This window comes from Sus scrofa, chromosome 13, assembly GCF_054392235.1.
Source record: "Sus scrofa isolate SSC_HxYL_T2T_F1_AM1 chromosome 13, Sscrofa_HxYL_maternal_Yorkshire_Landrace_v2.0, whole genome shotgun sequence".
In the NCBI taxonomy this organism is placed as follows: Eukaryota; Metazoa; Chordata; class Mammalia; order Artiodactyla; family Suidae; genus Sus; species Sus scrofa.
The window spans coordinates 37,108,098-37,130,850 of NC_139395.1; the positions used below are offsets into that span (position 1 = coordinate 37,108,098).

At 47.9% G+C, this 22,753-nt stretch overlaps 1 protein-coding gene across 6 annotated transcripts in view; it reads left to right on the forward strand.

Moving 5' to 3' along the window:
- The window catches only part of ITGA9 (integrin subunit alpha 9), a 354,847-nt gene that overhangs the window by 68,442 nt on the left and 263,652 nt on the right, over positions 1–22,753 (forward strand). For all 6 annotated transcript variants that reach the window (XR_014822712.1, XM_021071658.2, XM_021071659.2 and 3 more), the window contains exons 9-14: positions 3,427–3,564; positions 6,300–6,405; positions 7,492–7,586; positions 11,991–12,081; positions 15,231–15,276; positions 20,251–20,405. Coding sequence is in view for 5 of the 6 variants with exons in the window: in XM_021071658.2 (XP_020927317.1) it covers positions 3,427–3,564; positions 6,300–6,405; positions 7,492–7,586; positions 11,991–12,081; positions 15,231–15,276; positions 20,251–20,405 (631 nt within the window). In the remaining variant the exon portion in view is untranslated. The remainder of the gene's footprint in view (positions 1–3,426; positions 3,565–6,299; positions 6,406–7,491; positions 7,587–11,990; positions 12,082–15,230; positions 15,277–20,250; positions 20,406–22,753) is intronic.

The following is a 22,753-nucleotide window of genomic DNA, read 5'->3' on the forward strand; positions in this document are numbered from 1 at the left end:
TGCGTTCCCCCGGGAACCGTGCTGGCCTGTGTTATTTTAACATTTCCAAAACCCCAAAGCAACAACACTGGAAAATGACTGTGAGCGATTCTGCTAAAAAGGATTTCCAAGCACCTCTAAAGTTAGAAAAGAAATTACCCCATGCCATTTGTGATTTAAAAAAGAAAAAAAGAGAGAGAGTCTCATAAACCAAGTAGGGTATAAATGCTGCTAAGTCTAACATTTTAGCTCTTGGTCCAAAAAATTAAATGAGGGAGTGTGTCTCCTGTGGAAAGCCCTCCCTGCTAATGCACCTGGGCTTGAAAGCATGAAATGAAAATAATTCTTCTCCCCAGATTTATTGAGATACGATTGATATAGAGCATGTTTAAGATGTGCATCATGATGACTTTGTACATGTATGTATTGTGAAATGATGAGCACAGTAATGTTCACATCTGACCTTACACACATCTATCGCCTTATATGACTACTGTTATTTTTTTATTTTTAATTTTTAAATTAAATTTTTTTTTTTTTTCTTTTTTGGCCACCTTGTGGCATAGGGAACTCCTGGTCCAGGGATCAGATCTGAGCTGCAGTTGCGACCTAAGCCTCAGCTGCAGCAATGCCGGATCCTTAACCCTCTGTGCTGGGCCGGGGATTGAACCCACGTCCCAGAGCTCCCCAGACACTGCCAATCCCATTGCACCACAGCAGGAACTCCACTACTATTTTTTCTTAAAGGACACTCTAAAGTGAATTGTGGCGTTTAAGCATATCTATCATCCTATTTTTAAAATGTCTTCATGCTCTGCCGTCACTGTGCCTCCCCGCTGCCATCTGTGCCCAGGTCAGGCCCTGCTGATGCTGGTCATCCTGGTGTAATCAATAGTCTGTAACTGTGCCCCTTCTCCTTCTCAAGACCCTCCCGGCTTTCTTGGCCACCCACATGCACCAGGGTGAGAGTGGACAATGAGAGGGTGAGGTTTGAGAACGCGCTTGCCCACACTTCCAGAGGACCTGATGGCATGGGGTTTCTGTGCAGACCAACTTGAATGTGATACCTTAGGGCTCCCTCAGGAGGGAACGAGGGGCCTAGTGTCTCACCTCCCAGCTCCAGAGCTGTGTTCATTTTCTTCTTCTCGCCCTCACCCTGAGCCACCGTAGGCTCTGTCCTTCCCTCTGCTCTCATTCACTCCCGCCCTCCTGTTTTCCAGTCATTGGCCTTCTAATTTTGAAATAGACCATTCCTCCCCTTAGACATCTTATTCTCTTTTTTTTTTTTTTTGTCCAGAAGAAATGAGAAGTTCTTGTCCCTCTGACTTATTTCTGACCATTATTTCATTGGGAAAGGACATAACCCCAGGCTTCCAAAGGATGCCTCTCGCTTTACGCCTGTGTCCGGTGCTGCCCACAGAGGAGGTATCTGACTCAGAAAACCACCGGCCCACTTCTGCTTTCATTTGGCCAGAATCTGGTCAGAGAGTCCCATCTTCTGGCCTCACCGTAAGAGAAACAAAACCCAACACACTTTCGGTCTTTACTGGTTGACATATTTCCTATACTGCTTATAAGAAATCACCAGTATTTGTGCAATTCGGTTGTTAACAGAGACACGTGTCCCCACATGTCCAGGCTGAAGGGAGAGCTGTGATCAAGGATCACTCACCCCAAAGCATTTCATCACCATATCGAAGTTTTATTGCGTTGAGTATGTGAAGTGTTTATATGTCACAACTTAGATAGGAGACTTCGTGTACAGGGACTTCTGATTGAACACTGATGAAGATGCCAAGTTAAATAGTCCATTGGAATGAAACAAATAGTTCCCCTGGGACTCAGCCAGAGAGAACAGCCAGCAGCTTTGGTCTTTAGGGCTTTGCCTGGGTCTTACCAGTTTCTTTTACTAAAGTCAATATTGGGCCATTGTCAAGGTCACTGAGATGGTGACTGTCAATTGGTTTCTGACCTCCCTTCACCCCCCATGGTTCTAAAACTTCTCCTTTGGGAAGGGGTGGGTGGGAATGGGGGCTGGGTGGAAGTGGCCTCGGCATGTGACCAGGAGGGACTTGTGGGTCCTGTCCCAGGGTTCGCTGCAGGAAGTAGACTAGAGTACCCTTCACCTCTCTCAAACTCTCTAGAGCTAGCTGCCAACCAACTGCAGCAGCAAAAGAAAATGCTTGTTCATGTTGGTAAAACCAGAGCCCTTTTATTTGAAAGCATTTATTTGAAAAGGATAGCTTTTTTTTTTTAAATTAAAAACAGAGGTTGCAAACTGGCAGCCTTTGGAAAGAATACAGTATAAAATTTCTTGTTCAGCCTGCATGGTATATTTGTTTATTATTTTTTTAGTGTGAATTAGCTGTCAGCATTTTTTTTTTTTTTTAGGGCCATACCCATGACATGTGGAAGTTCCCAGGTTAGAGGTCAAATCAGAGCTCCAGCTGCCAGCTTACACCACAGCCACAGGAACATGGGATCCGAGCCACCTCTTCGACCTGCATCACAGCTCATGGCAACCCTGGATCCCTGACCACTGATCAAGGCCAGGGATCAAACTTGTGTCCTAATGGATACCAGTCGGGTTTATTACCGCTGAGGCATAACAGAACCCCAATTCTCAGCATTTTTAAACAAGTCATTTCAAATAAAATTTTAGAGCTTTGGCTTCTCTTGAAAAATGAGGAGGTCAGCCTTCCAGAGAAGGCTAAGGTAGAGCAGGCGTTGATTATACCTGGGTGGGCATGGCTCCTGTGAACGCCTGTTTGCTGCAGTCTCCACCACTCTCTTTTGTGTCTTAGACACAGAAGCTGAGCATCACTTGCCACCTGTAAGCATGACTGCACTCTTACTTACTTTTTCTTTACACCTGTAATGTCACTTGCCTGGGCTCCATTAGCGTTTGGGTTTGAGACCTCTGATTTAAATAACAGGTACTTGAGTTCTCGTTGTGGCTTAGCAGGTTAAGAACCAGACATGGTGTCCACGAGGCTGTGGGTTTGATCTCTTGCCTCGTTTAGTGGGTTAAGGATCTGTGTTGTGGTGAGCAGTGGTGTAGGCTGGCAGCCTCAGCTCCGATTTGACCCCTAAGCTGGGAACTTCCATATGCTGCAGATGTGGCCCTAAAAAAGCAAAAATAAACAAACAAACAAAAACAATACCCTGTTCTCTGGGGAGTGGTCCACTTGTTTTCCCCATGGTGGGGCTTCAAGCCAGTGAGCATGGGTTTCTGGCTGACTGTGGGCCCTAAATGGCTGCTGGGAAGCCCTGGGGGCCAGGAACTCACCATTGCCCAGGCCTCCTGGCTTCCAGGGCAGCATGGCCATCATGGCCTCCAAAGGGCTTGGGGGCAGATGTCATTAAGGCTGGTGGGCTGGAGGAAGGCGGGGGTTCCTGGGCAAGCGTGGACACTGACCACTTTGTTGTTACTTGACTTGGTTGCAGATGGGCTCTTACTTCGGGTCCTCCTTATGCGCAGTTGACCTCAACGCAGACGGCCTCTCTGACCTGCTTGTGGGGGCCCCCATGTTTTCTGAGATCAGGGACGAAGGTCAGGTCACCGTCTACATCAACAGAGGAAACGTGAGTACAGTGCTGGGCATTATGGGGATGGGGTGTGGGAGATGGACATTGGTCCAGCGAGTAGTGACTGAGCCCCATCACCGAGGGGAGCTGAAAAGACATGCTTCCCACCTTCAAAAATGGAAAGTTATATGCAGTTTTATGACTGCAAACCTACAATGCTCCAGAAAAATCTAAATGACTAAGCTTAATTGAGGGCTTCCTATGTACCAGGAACTGTTTCTCCTTCTTCCTGTGAGCGATTTCAGTGCCATGTGCACAGGATGTCGGTGGGGGGGTCCCCATTTTTCAGGTGAAAAAACTGAAGCTCAGAAAGTTTAAATTACCTATCCCAAATTACGCAGGTAGGAAGTGACGGGGCTGGGAATTGAACATAGGTGAACTGGATTGGGAGCTGGCATGCTTTGTCTCTGGGTTACCCTGCCTCCCTGGGAATATAGACACATCTGTGAGGAGAAGCCTTCTCAGAGGACACAATGGCTGGGAGGAATCTTGAAGAGAGCAGGAGTTATGCAAGCAGCAAGTAATGGGCCAGGAGCTGAGTGCACTGGCCGAGATGGGAAGCAGTGGGACCACTTAGTTTGACATGGTGGGACTGGGGGTGTCAGGTGCGGGCCAGGGTCTATAATCATGATGTCCCTCATTCTGTTGAACACGGAAAAGGATGTGCCTGCGTCAGAAAGATGTCTCTGTAGCACAGTGGAGGTTGAGTGGGGGCAGGGGCTTAGGGATAGCTGTGTACCCACTGGTGCAGGAGACCAATGAGAAAACAAGATCTTTTCAGGAGGAAGAAGTTAAGAGGGAGTTCCCATTGTGGCTCAGTGGTAAGGAACCTGACTAGTATCCATGAGGATGCAGGTTCGATCCCTGGCTTCCCTCAGTGGGTTAAGGCTCTGGTGTTGCTGTGAGCTGTGATGTAAGTCACAGACATGGCCCAGATCTTGTGTGGCTGTGGCTGTGGCCAGTAGCTATAGCTCTGATTTGACCCCTAGCCTGGGAGCTTCCACATGCTTTGGTGAGGCCCTAAAAAAAAAAAGAAGTTAAGCATATTCAACAAGAGGGAGATGGTTCAATGAATAAATTCCATTAACCATCCTTTTTTTTTTTTTTTTTTTTTTTTTTTTTTTGGTCTTTTTGCCTTTCCTAGGGCCGCTTCCTGCGGCATGTGGAGGTTCCCAGGCTAGGGGTCTAATCGGAGCTGTAGCCACTGGCCTACGGCAGAGCCATAGCAACGCAGGATCCGAGCTGTGTCTGCAACCTACACCACAGCTCACGGCAATGCTGGATCCTTAACCCACTGAGCAAGACCAGAGATTGAACCCGCAACCTCATGGTTCCTAGTCGGGTTCATTAACCGCTGCGCTACAATGGGAACTCCTAACCACCCACCTTTTAGCAAGCGTGAGAAAATGCTTATGAAACATGGTACCCACACATCCCATTCCTCCAACCAGTTTCTTAAGGCTGTGTGGTTACCCTGAGTACCAGGGTGTTCTTTTCTGTTGACTCTCACCCCATAATTATTAATAATAATTAATAATGTGGAGGAGAGGAAAAAAAATGATGACTTATAACCTGATGGAATTGCTTTTGGAACTTGGTGTTGCTTGGAATCAGTGGCTCGTTTCCTCATCTGTAAAGTGAGAGGAGTCTTAAGGTCCTCCTTATAGAATCACTGTGTGATTTCAATGAGGAGGTGGATGTTTAGTGCCTGTGTATACCAGCGATCCGTGTTTCTCTTCTCTTCTTCACCACACGGATGGGAAGGAATCAATACCTGTTTGGGAGGTAGGATTTCACTGACTTGAAAAACCCGGGTCACCTTGCCGTACAGTAGAAAATTGACAGAACACTGTAAACCAGCTATAATGGAAAAAATAAAAATCATTATAAAATAGAAAAAATCAATCACCTCTTTATTGTTTGCAAGTTGTATAGTGGGAAAAAAGATGCAGTCGTAACAAAAGCCTTGGGATGGCTTGCGGGTGCACGGTGGGTCTGGAGTGCCTCTGCACTGGGACACAGTTGGACATCCTTATGCCGCAAAACATCAGATTATGTTTTAACGCTCTGATATTCTTGTGTCAACAGTTTGGGGGTGGAGCAGGTATGGCTTTTACTGCCGCCATCACCACTCACCCCCTCCCTCTCTGTTGGCTGGTGTTTACTCAGGAAATCCAAGCCACACATGAAAATGGACACTGTGTGTGTCCCGTTTTCCCTGTCCTCACCCCGTGACCAACAGCCTCTGGGTGGTGGGGTTTCTGAACCATGCCTTCCTCTGTCAAGATCACTCACACATGCACCCTGCAAAGCCGTTTTATGGACTTGTCCCACACGGCACAGGAGTGAAGAAACAGAAATATGTGTTCCTTCTAAAACAACTTTGAGGATATTGTGGGGAGAGACTACTGGGACAGGTAGGTAGGTAGGTTGGTTAAATAGGTTTCTTTAGGGTGTTAGGAGACTGGAGGAGTTTTGTCATCAGCCAACGGGTCTCCTTCCCTCTAAACGCATCAAGGCTGTTGGAGCCCCTCTTGGCACCCCACTGGAAGGGGCTCACTTTGCCACCAGCGGGGAGAAGTTTGAGGCCCTGTGATTCTGCCCAGGTGTTTCCTGCCCATGGGTGTGCTGTGGGGGAGGGCGGCATTCCCAGCTCTGTTTTTTCATTCTTTTTTGGTTCGTTGTGTTTGTTTTTGTTTTGTTTTCCGTTGTCCCTCCATCCTGTTTCCCAGGGAGCCCTCGAGGAGCAGCTGGCCCTGACTGGGGATGGTGCCTACAATGCACACTTTGGGGAGAGCATCGCCAGCCTGGGCGACCTTGATGACGACGGGTTCCCAGGTCAGTGAGCTCACATGGGTGCTCCTGGATCCACTTTCCCTGCCCTCGGGAGGGCCTGTCCAAGTGCCCCGGGGAGAGGACGTGTTCCCTGTGTAGTCACAGGACCAAGCCCTGGGCCCACTGGAGTTTTGCCTCCATGAAATTCCTTCTCATCAGCTTAGTGCTCTTTGCTGTGTGTTTGTGGTGCGGTGAACCTTGGGGCTGGTCCACTGGGGCTTCTCAGGGCAGCCACGCCTGAACCAGCTTCCTTGCACCACAAACCCTTCTGGTTTCTGAGCCTCCAAGGGTCCACGATGCTCTGAGAGTAGCACCATGCCGGGCTGATGTTTGAAGGTGTGAGTGCCAACATCTAGTTCTGTTTGGCCTGTGACCTGTCTCTGTTCAGTACCTCCCCCTTCACTGTATGTGCTGGGGCCAGACGCCAGCACTGGTGGCAGCCGCATCACTGGCAGGGATGGCTGAGGTGGAAGATGGGCTGGGGGTGGGGCACAGCTCTTGCCTCAGGCCAGGCATCCAGGCTCCTTTGAAACCCTCATACCTTTGGCCAGAGAGGCTTTCATTCCGAGAGTGGGGACCCCTACTTGAGGTCAGGAAGGTGAATCTCTCACCCTTGACCTCATGTCTGCAGACACGTGACTTGTTAGCAGCAAAGGGAAAAAAGTGGAAAAGATCTAGGCTTTGTCCCAGGAGCTGTCAGTTTGTGAGAGTAATGCTGGCTTTTTGGTAAAGTGAAGACCATTTTCTATAATTCCCTTTCCTGAGACTAGAGTTGCCTTTCTCAATAACCAATGTCTATGGAATCCTCTTCTCTGACAGACAGAAACAAGGGGGGGGTGGTTGATAGTTGCATTTTTTCCTATGGGACAGGTCAGTACTCCTACGAGGATTTCTGGAACTCAGCTCTTCTCAGCCTCTATGATTTTCTTTCTACTTTTCCCTCCTGCCGTTAAGAGGTCCTGTGTCTGGTTTAATGCTTGCACAGTCAACAACCAGGAAATTTCTAGACGTCATGGCAGGAATTAGAGAATCTACCCTTAGATTGTTCCAAATGGCTTTTCTAACCCAGAATTGCTTTTCTCCCCACAGATGTGGCCATTGGTGCACCCAAGGAGGACGACTTTTCGGGTGCCGTGTACATCTATCACGGCGATGCTGGAGGGATGGTCCCTCAGTACTCCATGGTAATTGGTGTGCGTGTGCTGTGGTTGTCCACACATTCATTCCACAAAGTGTGGGAAACCTTCACTCAGTGCCACATCTGGGTGAATACAATACATGACATTGTTCCGGCCTTCCCCTTCCCACAGTGAAGGACGCAAACCATTGATTCTCCTTATTAAGTCAGAACATATTTATAGACTCCTCCCGAGTTTGCTCATATCTAGGGAGGCATTCTGCCTACAAAAGGTAGTAGCCAAATTCTTAGCCAGAGTTAGAATGATTTATGTAAGAAGAGGCTTGCTTTTTCTGGTTACTGCTTTTGTCAACCCTCTGTGCTAAGCCAAATGATTATCTTGTAAAATATAATCTAGAGAGACAGTGGCTCATGGAGGAGGGACCTCAAAGCTATTGCAGGGCTGTTGTCACCACTGGCATCCAAATTGGGCGCTGGTCAAAGCCCTGGCCTTGTGCCCCAGACTTGGAAACATGGAAGTGGTGAGTTCTGTTTTTTGCCATATCAGCTTGAGTTCAATCTTGCTGATGGTGTCAAGCCCAGCCCATGGGAAAAAAGGAAGTCACTCTCTGGACAGAAGCATGGTCAGGATGTTTGCGGAGGTCCTTGTGCAGAGTGGCACAAGCCTGGGTCTTTGTCCCAGTGGGTCAGTGACAGAAAGGGGCTGAGCACAAGTCAAGAAATTTCCAATCAGCACATACGGATTTACTGAACCTTCATTACGGGCTCACCACTTCCTTCTCATGCTGACACTTCTCATCACCAAGAAGCTTGCCTCGTTTCTCGATTATTGCTAAGGAAACAGAACTTTGAACCAAGTCCTGTTCTTAGAAAATGTTCTGTCAAACAAAATAAGAAAGTATCAAGTCCTGTCCATGTGCTAGGGAGGAAAAGACATTAGAAGTTGACTTTAAGAGGCAGCACACATATGGGAGTTCCTGTGGTGGCTCAGTGGTAACAAACCCGACTAATACCCATGAGGATATGGCTTTGATCCCTGGCCCCACTCAGTGGGTTAAGGATCCGGCGTTGCCACGAGCTGTGGGTATAAGTCGCAGACCTGACTTGGATCCTGCATTGTTGTGGCTGTGGTGTAGGCCAGCAGCTGCAGCTCCAGTTGGACCCCTAGCCTGGGAACCTCCATATGCCATGGGTATGGCCCTTAAAAAAAAAAAGAGGCAGCACATGGATGGAAGTTCATGTTGCACATTCCTAATTGTTCTTCCTGCTGCAGATAGGAGTTTGCTCATGAAGGGTTGAGGACTGGTGGGTTCCCTCTGTGGGGCCTCCTGCTCTGCTCTGCGGCGCCTGTGGGAGACAGGTGCTGAGGGAGATGCAGGATGCTTCTGAGGGTCTGCTCTGACCTCTTGCCTCCAGTCCTCATGACAGCCGTGTGGGATAGGTACCCTTCTTATCCACCTTTTATTTACGAGGCAACCCTAGCCTCGGGAGGTTATGTAATGTGCCCAAGATCACCGGCTAAGAAGTGGCAATTTGGCCACTGGAACTTTGCTAACAACCCTCTTATTGCAACCACTGCCCTCAACTCCATGTCAGAAAAAGGAGTTCTCCCGGAAGCTCATTTGGAAAACTTGGAAATACGGAAGCTTATTTTGCCGTGAGGCATATATGCTTTGAGGGAGCATTTACTTACACAGACTATCTTTTCTTTAGAATGAGCAAGGGTGGGAATCAAGCTCCTGGATTTCACCCATGTGGCAGGAGGAAGAGGGATCCAGGCACAGTTTGGGGGCCACATCCTTGTCCCAGGGGCTGCTGTAATCTGGGTCAGGAACCCGCTTCCCACTGTCACAGGCTGAAAGTCATCCAGGGATCCCCATCCTTGGGCAGCCGTCAGGGTCACGGTCCACGCTTCCTCCTGGAAGCTTGTTCCTGGACCTGGGAAGCTGAGCACTTGGAGGAGGCAATGTGGAGAGACCCCCGCTTCCCCTCCTCCCTCGGCCCTCTCCTCGTGTTTTGTTTTGTTGCTGGGTGGAATCCCTGCAGAGAACCGAAGTATACGTTTTGTGGTCGGTGTGGATTGTCTGGAATAGGAAGCAGGGATCAGCAGCTGGACCCGTCCTGCCTCTGTCAGCACAGAGCCCGTCCCGTCAGTTCTGAAAGAGAAGTGGTTTGGGGCGCTTTAAAAAAGAGAAAGAAAGAAGCATCTAGGACTATGTGTTTCCAAAGCTGCTAATATGTATGTGATAAGGTCCATGATTTAAAAGGAAGAAAAATCCTGTGACACCGGATCCTCTGGGGCCCGGGTCTGGACAGAGCGGGCATTGTGTGGATGAACTAGAGGAGGAAATCAGAAACGAGTCTGGGCAAGGGAGCTGTTTTTCTTTGGCCGAGATTGGTATTATTTCTGCTGGGTAAATTGTGAGATCAGGGTCTAAAGTTCTTCCATATTACTCTGTAACGCGTTCCTCTTTCTAGGGTTCCCCATGCAAAGCATTGATTTTAAGACCCTCATAGGCCTTTCTCAATTTGAGGGCCCTCTGGGCATGTCCTGGCGGCCCCTATGATCTTTCTCCTGCCGTAAGGACACTGCATATAAACCTGGTCAAGGGGAGGTTTTCCAAGGCTCCTGGTTTTCATTTAGGGTTATTAGCACCACACAGACTTATCTTCCTGGCTTTATGGCATAATGGCCTGCAGATGTCTGCGGGATAACTTAAGCCTGCATCCCCACCCCCAAAAGGACCACCCCTTCACTTCCCCCCCCCCCCCCCCCCCCCCGCTTGTCCCAGCCACAGGCATACCTTAGAAATGCAAACCCAGGACAAGCGGCTGCTTGCATTGTGGGACCTCAGAGCCAGGACGGTCTGCTTCCAAATAGGACTTTTCAGAAAACACACAGACACACACCCACGTTTGTTTAGACAGAACCATGTGGGATGTGGGACTCTGCCTGTTAGCAAGAAACATTTCTTCAGTGTACCCTACAGTGTTCTGGTTGGTACTTTGATGTCTGCACGTTTCCTGATGGATGGTTTAACTAGAGATGGTAGGTGGAGGGTCTTGCCGGTGGGGCGGGTGGGGCACACGTCTCTCCATACTCATACTCATGACTTTGCAATAAGGAAAAGGGTAAGGCAGGAAAGTCCCAGCTGAGCCCCTGGATACGTGGAAGCCTGGTTCTGATGTGGAGGTTGCTGCATGGCATGAAAACAAAGCATTTCTCTTACCCACAGCGAGGGCCTTGGGAGGGAAACAGCTCCAGGGAGCCTGTATAGAGAAAGGGAAGAAAGAACAGGTCAGCTTCCAGAACATGGGGCTTTTGCTGATTCAGGAAGCATGGTATCTTTGTGAGGAACTGTGCCACCCAAGCATTGATGTGTGACAAGGGCTGGTTGTACAATAAATGTTCTTGGACCAAAGGAGTGTGTATTAGCACCTGTTGAACTTAATGGCAAATGAGAAGTCAGTACTGATACAGTATCACAAGTGTCCCCTGTGGTGGTAGAGCTGTGAATTCTGAACCATTGGTTGGGGGCTCCCTTTTAGGGAGGAGGACAGCTTTAGCTCATTCTTTGGGTTTTGTTTTTCATTTCCTGAAGTTTATAGAAGATCCGGGACCATGGAGTTCTAGATTTGCTAGGCAGAGCTGTTTCATCCCATCTGCAATCTTCTGGTTGGCTTCATTGAGAGGCGGTTTCACCATCTTTTCTAGATAGACATGCTAATTCCTGTCCACCTAGAGAAGGACCAATGTGTGCCTCATAGGAGAGCAGTGGTCCGTGTCTAGTGTATGTTTGGGTAGAGAGAGATAAGGAAAGCATGTTCCTAGAATTTCAGCCAGTTATGCTGTGTAAATACAAAACAGAACCTCCCTGAGAAATGCAAGTTAAACTTGATCCATGTGGAACTTCATTTAATGTATCAGGAGTTCCTGTTGTGGCACAATAGTGAGAACCCGACTAGTATGCGGGTTTGATCCCTGGCTGATCAGTGGGTTAAGGATCCGGTGTTGCCATGAGCTGTGGGGTAGATCACAAATGTGGCTCAGATCCCTCACGGCTGTGGCTGTGGTGTAGGCTGGCAGCTGTAGCTCCGATTCAACCCCTGGCCTGGGAACCTTCATATGCTGCAGGTGTGGCCCTACAAAGCAAAAAAAAAAAAAAAAAAGTCTAGACACTAACATACTCATCTCGGTGACTTTTTTGTTAGCACAGAGCTTAGAACAAATTTTAAGGTAACATTGAACTAAGGCAACTAATGATAAAGGCGTGTGTCGTCCTCACCTGCCTGCTAAAAGCCCCCTGATCAAATTTGGACTATGATATTTTTTTTTCTTTGATCAACTTCAAGACTGAGTGTCCTGAGGAGACTGGTCTGAAACAGTCATGGGTTCTTTTTTATGACGGTGCTCCTTCGGGTGACTCAATCTCCCTATTATCTGTTCCAGAAACTCTCGGGGCGGAAGATAAGTCCAGTTCTGCGGATGTTTGGTCAGTCCATATCAGGAGGCGTTGATATGGATGGAAATGGCTATCCTGGTAAGCTGTTTTCTTAAAGGCATATGATAGAAGCAAAGAGAACCCGTATGGTAAGCATGGTCATGTCTATTTAGGATTAGGAGAATTCACAGAGTACAATAGAGAGGTTTGCTTGGTGTTTGGTTTTTAAGGTGAAGGTAGTGTTAAAGTTTTTTTTCAGTTTTAGAATGATCCACTCTGGGAATTCCCTTGTGGCACAGCGAGTTGAGGGTCTGGCATTGTCACTGCAGCAGCTTGGGTTGCTGCTATGGCACAGGTTTGATCCCCAACCTGGAACTTCCATGTGCTATGGGTGTAAAAAAAAAAAAAAAAAAAAAAAAAAAGAGAGAGAGAGAGAAGAAGAGTGATCTACTCAGAAGGGTTTAAGCACCAGCAGGAGGGTAGATTTTTGCAATGCATCTTTCTGATGAAGAAAAAAAGCACTGCCTGATTTTAAAATGATAAATAGTGAAACCTCATGTTTTCTTTGGTAGTTAAGCATATTCAGAGGAATCTTCCTCTTGAGAGTGAAGAAGGAACTGAGCAACACCCCACCACACAAACAAACACATAAGACAATTATTGAGAGGAACACTTGGAGCAGAAAGAAAACCATGTCTTCTCTCTGACGGACAAAACAGACCTTGGCCATTCAAGGCTGGCTGGCTTGTCTTCAGGGTTAATTAATGCCTTGTGGTGGTTGAGGGTAATTGAATAAAAATGTACAATTTCAAACCCCAATCCCAAGTGATATCCACTTAGGTGAAATTGACCAGGCAGTGGAATAGTGGTTCTTTTTCGGTTTGAAGGGGAGAGAGTAGGGTCAGGTGAGGAAATGAAGAATTTGGAAAAATTCCAAATCATCAAATTTGAATTACCCAAATTCAGTAGAAATATTCCTCAAACTATGGACCATTTTGCTGTCTTGAGAAAACATTTCTTTCCATTTAAAAAATGCCTCAGAGTGTTCCTGTGTGGCTCAGTGGAACCCGACTAGGATGTGGGTTCAACCCCTGGCCTCTCTCAGAGGGTTCAGGATCCGGAGTTGCTGTGGCTGTGGTGCAGGCTGGCAGCTGCAGGTCCTTTTCAACCCCTATCTTGGGAACTTCCATATACCGCAGGTATGGCCCTAAAAAGGAAAAAATAAATAAATAAAATGCCTCAGAAGGATCTGTGAAAATGAATGCAATCCTGTATGAGGGCATCAAATTTTGTTGTTTCCCACAGACAGGAGTTTTGATCATCCTTCCTAACTTTGCAGAGCCAGGAGGAGTGGGACTCAGAAAGGGTCAGTGTTGAAATTTGTGTCCCTATACACCCTCATGGGCCTTTTTATATTTGAGAAGGCAGTTGTCCTGGGCAGTTTGTGCCCATTCCTTAATAATATGTTCCATTGGTTTAGCACTTTAACATACGCAGAATGCTACATGTGCAATGTCCGTCTTATAGTCACCCCTGAAGATAGGTAGAGATGGCGGTGTCTCCCCAGTTTGCTGACAAGGATGCTGAGTCCCAGAGAACTTAGGGGACTAGCCAGGACGGAGACTTGGGCTGCTTCTCTCTAATTGTACACTAAGCAGGTGTGCTCAACACTTCACGATGGATCTGGATTTCTTATCTTGCATTTTTCATAAAAGAAATGACAAATGTATCGGGGTCTTTTATTTTCAAATATCCAGGCAACTTTAAAAGGCTATTAAAAAATAGCAGTTAGGAGTTCCCGTCATAGCTCAGTGGTTAACGAATCCAACTTGGAACCATGAGGTTGCAGGTTCGATCCCTGGCTTCACTCAGGTTGGTTAAGGATCCGGCATTGCTGTGAGCTGTGGCTTAGGCTGGCGGCTACAGCTCCGATTTGACCCTTAGCCTGGGAACCTCCATATGCTGCGGGTGTGGCCCCAGAAAAGACAAAAAATAAAATAATAAAAAATAACGAAATTAATAAGCACACCTGCATGTGGAAATTTTAGCTGCCCTGCAATACATGGATATGCTATTGGTCATTCCTTAATGAGGGCATGGTGCCAGGGATTCAGATTCTCTTGGGTTCAGATGCTTGGTTCTGGGAGGTAGAATGAAAGCTGCAGGACTTTGCATTTGAGGGGAAGAAAGGTAGAGAGCTGTTGGATGAATATTTCCTAAATTCAAATTATTTAGGACTAAGCATTATCCGTGAACACTGTCTTGATTTATAGTTTACCGAGTATGCTCATGAGTTTTCAGATTTTAATATCTGATTTAATGTTTAATACATATTACATTGAGAAAGCATTTAATACATATTTTCTGATTGAAATATTATGAAGCATTTTGAATGTTTGAAGAAGACACGGGGATAATGATCTCCTCTGTGCCGACGAGGACGCTAAGATGGACTCTGGGGTCAACTTGAGTGAGGCTTGGAACAGAGACGACGCACATGTTCTACAGAACCTAGATCTTCTCCCAAGAGTCACTGAATTCCAAGCCGCCCCCTCTCTGATTCCCTGATGTCCAAAGGAAATAATATGAGCCACTTATGTAATGTAAAAGATTCTAGGAGTTCCTGTTGTGGTGCAGCGGAAACGAATCTGACTAGCATCCACGAGGACTCGGGTTCCATCCCTGGCCTCGCTCAGTGGGTTAAGGATCTGGCATTGCTGTGAGCTGTGGTGTAGGTCGCAGACGAGGCTCAGATCCCACGTTGCTGTGCCCGTGGTGTAGGTCAGCGGCTACAGCTCCAATTCAGCCCCTAGCCTGGGAATCTCCCTGTGCCATGGGTGCAGCCCTAAAAAGCAAAAAAATAAAAAAATAAAAATAAAGCCAGTAACCACACAAAAAAGAGAAATAGGTGAAATTATTTTCATCTTTTGTTTAGCCCAATTTACCCAAAATATTTCAATATACAATCAATATAAAAATTGTTCATGAGATAATGTTTTTTGGTGTCTGGTCTTTGAAGTCGGTTCTCATTGGCACTTCCAGCACATGTGTGCATTTCAGGGTCTCAGCAGCCACATCTGGTGACGGGCCACCCTAGGGCACAGTGTGGCTTTCACTCTTACAAAGTCATCCTAGAGCCTGGAGGGACCCCCTGACCTTGAGGCTGGGGAGCGCCATCATGGGGATGGAAGGGGTGGAGAGAAATGGGTTTCAGCAAGTTTCTGAATCTGTAAACTTGTGGTTTTCAGATGTCACTATTGGAGCCTTCATGTCTGACAGTGTGGTCCTCCTCAGGTGAGATACTTCTCTCTTTCCTCTTGGTTCTTCATGCAGGAGGGGTGGGATTTGGGGGCCAGGGGACTTTTTCATCATTAGTCAGCAATCACTCTGTCCTGTTCCTTGCAGGCAGAAGTGCTTAGTAAGTGGGAATAGTGTCTCTGTTTTCTTATTTTTATTATCTTCTCTGCCAGGGTTTCCAGCTGGTGGGCCTCTAATGACTTACAGGTGTGAGATGATCACACCGATGGGACTTCTAGGCAGAGCTTGGGTTTTTGCTTTTGGCCATGAACAGCCCCTTCGAGTGTAACCTATACACATATTACTTCCTTTGGGTGCCTTGACGCTCAAGGGGTTGGAAACACTGTCCTATCCCATCTCTTCTTCCTCACTTCCCCACCTCATGTCCCCAGCCCCCCAGGGACTGGGAGCCTCCTGCCACCTCATTCTTTGGTGCAGCAGCGGGTGAGGGATGTGAGCTCAGGCCAGTGCTCGCTGTGGAGCCCATGCAGGCTGGATCTCTCTGACAAAGGCTGCCATCCCACCCATGAACGCTCTCCAAGTATTTCTGTCTGTATGAGTCAGAGGAGGCAGAATTACACTTTGGAGCGGGAGCCAACACTTAGGTTTTGTTAACAACCTGATTGCAGAACTTTCTAAAATAGGCTAGTAGGATCTTAGAGCTGGAAGGGATCCCAGGGGCCATGTAGTTCCACACCCTAGATTCCGCTCACTTAGCAGGGCCTTCCTCTGAGCCTCTACCACAGGGGCCGCATAGCCTCCTTTTGAATGGGGTACCCCCCGGGTGGGGGCTTAGTAACTTCTAAGGGACTCAGTTAACCCCTAGATAATTCAAAATGTTAAATTGTTGGAGTTCTCTGGTGGCACAGTAGGTTAAGGATCTGCATTGTCACTGCTGTCTGCTGTGGCACAGGTTGGATCCCTGGCCCAGAAATTTCTGCAGGCATGGCCAGAAACAAAATTGCTGAAAACATGGAATACCCTTGAGGTTAAGAGTGAAAACTCTGGAGTTCCTGCTGTGGCACAGTGGGTTAAGAATCCGACTGCAGTGGTTTGGGTCGCTGAGACCCAAGTTCGATCCCCAACTTGGAGCAGTGGGTTAAAGGATCTGGCATTGCCACAGCTACAGTGTAGGTTGCAGCTGCAGCTCAGATTCATTCCTGAGGCTGGGAACTTCCATATGCTGAGGGCGTGGCCATTAAAAAAAAAAAAAAAGGAGTGTGAACATTGGGACCATGACTCTGCCCTTACAGGGTTGAGTTTCCTGGGCAAGTCTGGTTACCTCTTTTTCAGCATTGTCACTGTTAAGAAAGATACTAATAGTCCTTACCTTTTTGGATATTATAAGTTCTTATGAGAACTCAGTGAGTTAAAAACAGTGCTGGGTTTAAGTGCTCAGTAAATGTTAGCAATTCTTCCTTAAATGGGGTGAAATTTGCCTGCCTCAAAGTTTGCTCCTTGGTCCTCTCTCTTCTGTATAAAAGCCCTGCAGTGTTTGAAGGTGGTTGTGCCCCTTAGCTGGTGACTCTGCAAAGAGGGGGCCTTTATTCCTCACATGATTGGATTTCCACTTTCTTTGCCACCCCTTCCTTCCAGGTTGCTAGCTAGCCTTTTAGATTGAACAGCTTTCATGGCCGTGGATAGTTGTGGTTGGACGTGTGAGGCCAGAGGCTCAGGCTGGGGCTCCGTGAGGTCGTTTTCCCTCTCACCACCATCTTGAGTAGCTTGCTCTGGCTTTTCAGGATTCCCCTCAAAGAAGTGCATTCCCCAGCTTTTCTTAGTGGAAATGCCTGTGGGTGGGTGAGAGAAGGAGAAGCAAGAAAACAGTAAATCTTGTCTCCTTTCCAGAAGGCTGGCTGCAGAGGAGCCAATGGATTGGCAGTGGTTCAAAGAGGGTGTTTTGAGGGTGGGATCAAGGAGGTGGCCCTCAGCTTCCTATACGAATCTCACCTTGAGCCCCATCCTGAACCCCTTTCCACCTTGGGGCCTGGAGAGGTTGAAGAGGCAAGAGGGAGGAGGGGAGGTGATGAAAGGGCTGGGGGAGGTGGGGTCTGATATATAGACCCTGGGTGGGGAGGGGGCTCAGCACAGGGTGCAGTTTGTGATGGAAGGGGGTCATGGAAGGTGACCACCTCAGGACTCTTCCAGGAGTGTGACAGGCTCAGGGTGAGCAAGGGAGGTTTCAGAGATGAGATGGGGCCCCTCAGAGGGGGAGGAGCAGGTAGCAGGATTGCCAAGTGTGTCAGGGGCCAAGCAGGTTGGCATCCTTGATAAGGTGCTACCTGCGGCTGAGGGGCTGGAGACTCCAGACAAAGCCAAGTGGGCGTCCCAGGCATGACCTCGCTGATAGGCAAGTGTGGTTGACTTTGAGTTACCTGAGGGTGATGGGGGATGGCCAGGAAACCATGCATATGTGTGTGTGCACATGCATTCACACCTCATGCCCCCCCCCATGCCTGCACACGCACACAAACTGTGCCTCCCAGCACACACCATGCCTGCACACACACACTATGCCTTCATATACACACACACAAACCATGCCCACCCACACACTCACACCATGCCCATTCTTAAGTTTTCTAGGGGAAGAATCAAGAGCTCTGTGGATTAGGAATGCTTTGGGCTGCAACTAAGAGAAAACCCTGCTGAGAGTGGCTTCCAACTATGTAGGTGTGAATTAGCTCCCTGGAGTAATGGCTGGCATTGGGGATGGTTATTGGTTTAACACCCTCACCAGGAGTGTGGGCTCTTTCTCTATCCCCCTGAAAACAGTACTGACCCCATAAAGGGTTAAGGTCACTGGAGCAACACCATGTCTGATGGCATCCAGACTGGTTTTATTACTTACCTGGAAGTAAAATATCAGAATCAACTCAAATATGATTTGGAGTGTCTGAGACCCATCAGAAAGAAGTATTCCAGTCACCAGCTTCTTTGAAAAAAAGTCTTGCACACCCTTGCCGTGCTGTCCTTAGGTGCCCTTTTGCTTTCATGTCCGACTGTGAAACCCAGGCTCCAGGCCCCAGGGGTGTGGGCTGGCCCAGCTCTGCCCTCGGGAAGTTTGTTCTCTGGGATTAGCTCTGGAGGGCAGGCCCTGTATTAGGGTGTTAGGCGCCTGCTGCTATGCCATCTGGGGTCAAAGGAAGTGATCAGAGAGGCTTATGAAAGATTTCTGGGTTTTCCCTGGTCCAAAAACAATACTTGGAGTTGAAACAGAAAGGTTTGAGGGAACTGATCTGACGGATGTTGGAAGGAGATGGCCCTTGTCTGTCTTTTCAAAGGATTCTTTTTTTTTTTTTAACAACCTTCAACCAAGTCCTTTTGTTTGGACTGCTCACTACTGCTTCCTGCTCACCTCGCCTTCCCCTGCCAAGCTCTGGCGGGAGAGGAGGAAGCAGGCGTGCTCCCAGCCTGGTGGCCCTGGGATAATGGTGGGGGGTGGGGGGCTGGTCCTGCACGATGACGTGACAGGACTTGTGTGCACTGGGCAGGGTGGGGCTGTCACAGGGTAGAGCCCAGCGCTGCCTGGTATCTCTGTCTGTTTTGTGAAATGATGGTCCCACCTGTGGTTTTTACTCTGTTGGTCTGGAGAAAAGTTTCGTCCAGTTAGCAAGGGTTTTTGAATGCCTGCTGTCCTGGGAATATCAGAATGAATTCATTAGGAGCCCAGACCTTGGAGGGCCTGCAGGCTGGTGGGGCAGGTTTGGAAATAGACAATGACCTAATTAGTTAAGAGGTGAGGTGTAGTGCAAACAAGTGCCAGGAACCTGGAGAAGGGGGACAGCCATATACCGGGGGCACCAAGGAACCCTTGAGCATCTTCTAAGGTTAAACCCCAAAGAAAATTGGAAAACTGGATGTTGGATTTCTTCCAGGCACTGCTGTTGTCTGACTTCCCTTAGACCTACAGCTGGATCTGCTCTGGAATCCCACAGTTCCCTTCTACTTGTCACAGCCGTGCCTCTCTCTACCCACATCTCAAGGCAGTGGTGGCACTAGTGAAATCCCCTAGTCCCACTGGTGTTGGTCCTGGCTTCCCATCTGTCTTGTCCCCCTGGGTGCTCTTTGTGGGATCATTGAACACAAGTGAGGTCATTGTTCTCAAGCTGCTAACATCCCTTAATCTTGTTATGTTGTGAGGCCTGGGGCTCCTTGGAGGTAAAAGGGTCTCTTTGTGAGGCCTGGAGGGGAGGAGGTTAAGCCACAGCTTAGGTGAACCATCCCTCAGCAGATGTTTGCAATGAGAGCGGAATAGTGTGGTTCATTCTCTGCTTTTGTTTGGGGGCCCCCAGAGATTTCCTGGAAAGCCAGCAATGAGCCATCCATCCATCAAGCACCGGGGGAGTGGTCCCTGTGGGTGACGGGAGTGTGGATGTTTATTGGGTTTCACTTGGTCCTGCGACCAGGCGGGTTGATTTCTTCAGCTCTGAGGTGCTCTGCTTTTACCAGCTGGGACTCCATTAATCAAGTTCTTTTAGAAAAATACTTAATGAATTGATAGGAGTAAATGAAGAGGGAGGTTTGACCCCCTGGCTCAGTTCATGCTGGTGATGCCAGTAAATGCTTTGGGGGAACCCTTGCTCGTGCATCTCTTTCTTGAGTCATGGCATTTGCTGTTGGCACACCTCTTAAGTCTACTTGTGTCTTCCTAATAAAATGGAAATCAGAACTTAATTGGTGAAATTTCGGATAATCAACATCGGGTGGTTCATAAATAGCCTCAACCAGTTGTGGTTTATGAACAACAAACTTGCCTTTCTTACTGGGAAGATAACCGTTCGTTCATTTATTAGGAAATAGGCTGAAAAACCAGAGAAAAGTATTTACACAGCACCCTGGCCATTCTCTCTGGGACTTTAATTAGATGCTGGGCTGAAGCCCTAGGATTTGTTGCATCAGTTTAGTTCTCCTTTGGGTCTGAGAGCCACTCCTCAGCATGACTAAGTTGCCTTCCCTCTTGACCTGTAGGGCGAGACCTGTCATCACGGTGGATGTCACCATCCTCCTTCCCGCCTCCATCAACATCACAGCACCTCAGTGTCATGACGGCCAGCAGCCTGTGAACTGCCTGAATGTCACCGTCTGCTTCAGCTTCCACGGCAAGCATGTTCCGGGAGAAATAGGTAACGAGCCACCGAGTCAGGGCTCAGCATCTTAGCTGGAGTGGGCTTGGCGGGATCGTGGATAGCCAAGGGCTGTGTCTGGGGTTCCCTCCCACTATGCATCCCAGCGGTTTTGCAGGCAACAGGTCCTCAGAGATGCCCTCTCCCCTGAGGGTCCCCCCCACCTTCTCTTCTTACCTTTATTTTGCCAACGTAAGACAACATTCAGCTCTCAGACAGATAATACTTGACTCCAAGCCTCCTTTCTCCAAATGTCCATGGGCCAGACTGAAAAAGGGCTGGGCCGTAGGTGGGACAGGTGGTGGGGCTTGTGGAAATGCAGCCAGTAGCCTGGACTTTATGGAATGTTCTGTGCAGTGAAAAAAGAAGTGGTGAGGTGTTGGAGGCTCCCCCTTGAAGTTGCAGCACTGGCCAGATGTTGGGGGCTTGTGCTCTTTGCTGTAGGATGGGAGACCAAGGCTGGGTGGTGGGATTAGGATGCTGAGTTTTACAAAGGCTGAGGCTTCCAAAAGGCAGGGAGCTGCTCTTCTAGCTCCAGCTAATGGAAAAAAGGCAGGCAGGGCCCCCTGGCTAGTGGCGGCCATCCCTGATGTTCCTCTGATTGGGGGAGGTCAACTTGCTGGCCCAGCTCCAGAGACTGGATCAAGCCTTGGAACAAGATGGGATGACTGGATTAGAATTCAGACTGTGGAATCACCTGAAGGAAATGAACAGGCAGCACTTGTGCCGGTTAAGAGGTGCTTTGCTTTTATTTGAAAGGCTGCTTTCATAATAGAAAGAGTTCCAGGAAAAGAAAAGAAAAAAGAAAACCCAGCACTGTTAAGGACCTAGACTCATGGACTTTCTTAGACTCTTGTAGAGCATTAAATTGTTAAATAAAGTAGAGCATTAAAAGGTGCAGCTTAGAGAAGGACTAGCACAGGCATTCTAGTCCTTCTAGGCTCTTTCATTGGCATTAGTCTTCATCTTCAGGCAGATTGAATAAACTCAACAGTGAAAGTTTGTCCTTTTATATGGATTTTTTTAAAAAGAACTTAGAAATTTCAAAACAATATAAATTTACATTGAACTTGAGACTTGGTTCATGAGAGAGGACTGACAAACTTTTTGTATACAACCCAATGAGAAAAAGATCCTTGTTCCAGATCATACAGCTGTTGGTGAAGCCAAGAGTTGAATTCTGGTCTTGCTTTCCAAACTATTTCTTTCCAAAAGCGATTTCCCACCACTTCCCTAATTGTTTAAGGCATGACGGTTTCTAGGGGAAAAAATGTTCTGGTGGTCCTGGGACTCATCTATCCTCTGCCTAATTAAGTGGTGTGTCCTTTATCAAATACCAACTGGTGATGTAGTTGGACTTCATTAAAAAACATTTTAAGAGAATTGCTGAGTTGAAGATTACTTCTGGGTGTGTGTAAAAATAAGCAGAACTATTCTAGAACTCTAAGAAAAGTAAGTAAGTAATAGTACACGTGTGTGCTCATTTGACAAATATTTATTGTGCGCCTGCGTGGGCCAGCCGTGTCCTCATGGAACTTTTAATGGGAGTTACAAAGAGTTTCTATTTTGATCCTGAAGCTGCGTACATGGTTTTCAGAATCATTAACTCCATCATTGTGGTGGTGAAAATGAAGGTAAGTTGGTAGAGGAGGAAGAGAGAAGGAACCAAGATTCACGTTTTGAGCAAGAGTGATTTCAGAGCATATGAAGTCAGTGGGGGAGAGAACTCTGATTTGTAGGTTTAGGACCTGAGCCAGGAGATGTAGGTGTCTCCTCATGCTGCCCCAGCCAGTGGTCCCATCTGGGGCACCACTCCTTGACCTGAGGCATCTGGGCCCTTTTCATTGACCCCAGTCATCGGGGCCCCTTTCAGTAACCATGGTCATGGGGGCTCCTATCATTGCCCTTGGTCTTGGAGGCTCCTTTCAATGACTCCTGGGGGCTCCTTTCATTGGCTCCAGTCATCAGGACCCCTTTTATTGACCATAGTCACTGGTCCCTTTCATTGACCCCAATCATGGGGGCTCTAGTCATTGATTCCAGTCATCAGGGCTCCAGTCATTGGGGCTCCTTTGATTGACCTCTAGGCAGAATTAAAATTAAGTTCTAGATTCCACCATGGCCCTTCAGTGTTGGGGTATAGATGAGACAGGCTGTTGGATAACATGCAGTACTGCCCCCAGAGGTGGTGTGGAGCAACCTGGCCAATGTCCATGTCAGGGTGGGCAACAGGAGTGCCTCTTCCAGTGCAGGTCACTTACCCTCCATCTGCCACATGGGTTTGTTAATGCCGTCAGATATCCCTGGACAGTCTAAGGGAATGTTTTTCCACATTTATTTCAGATTCA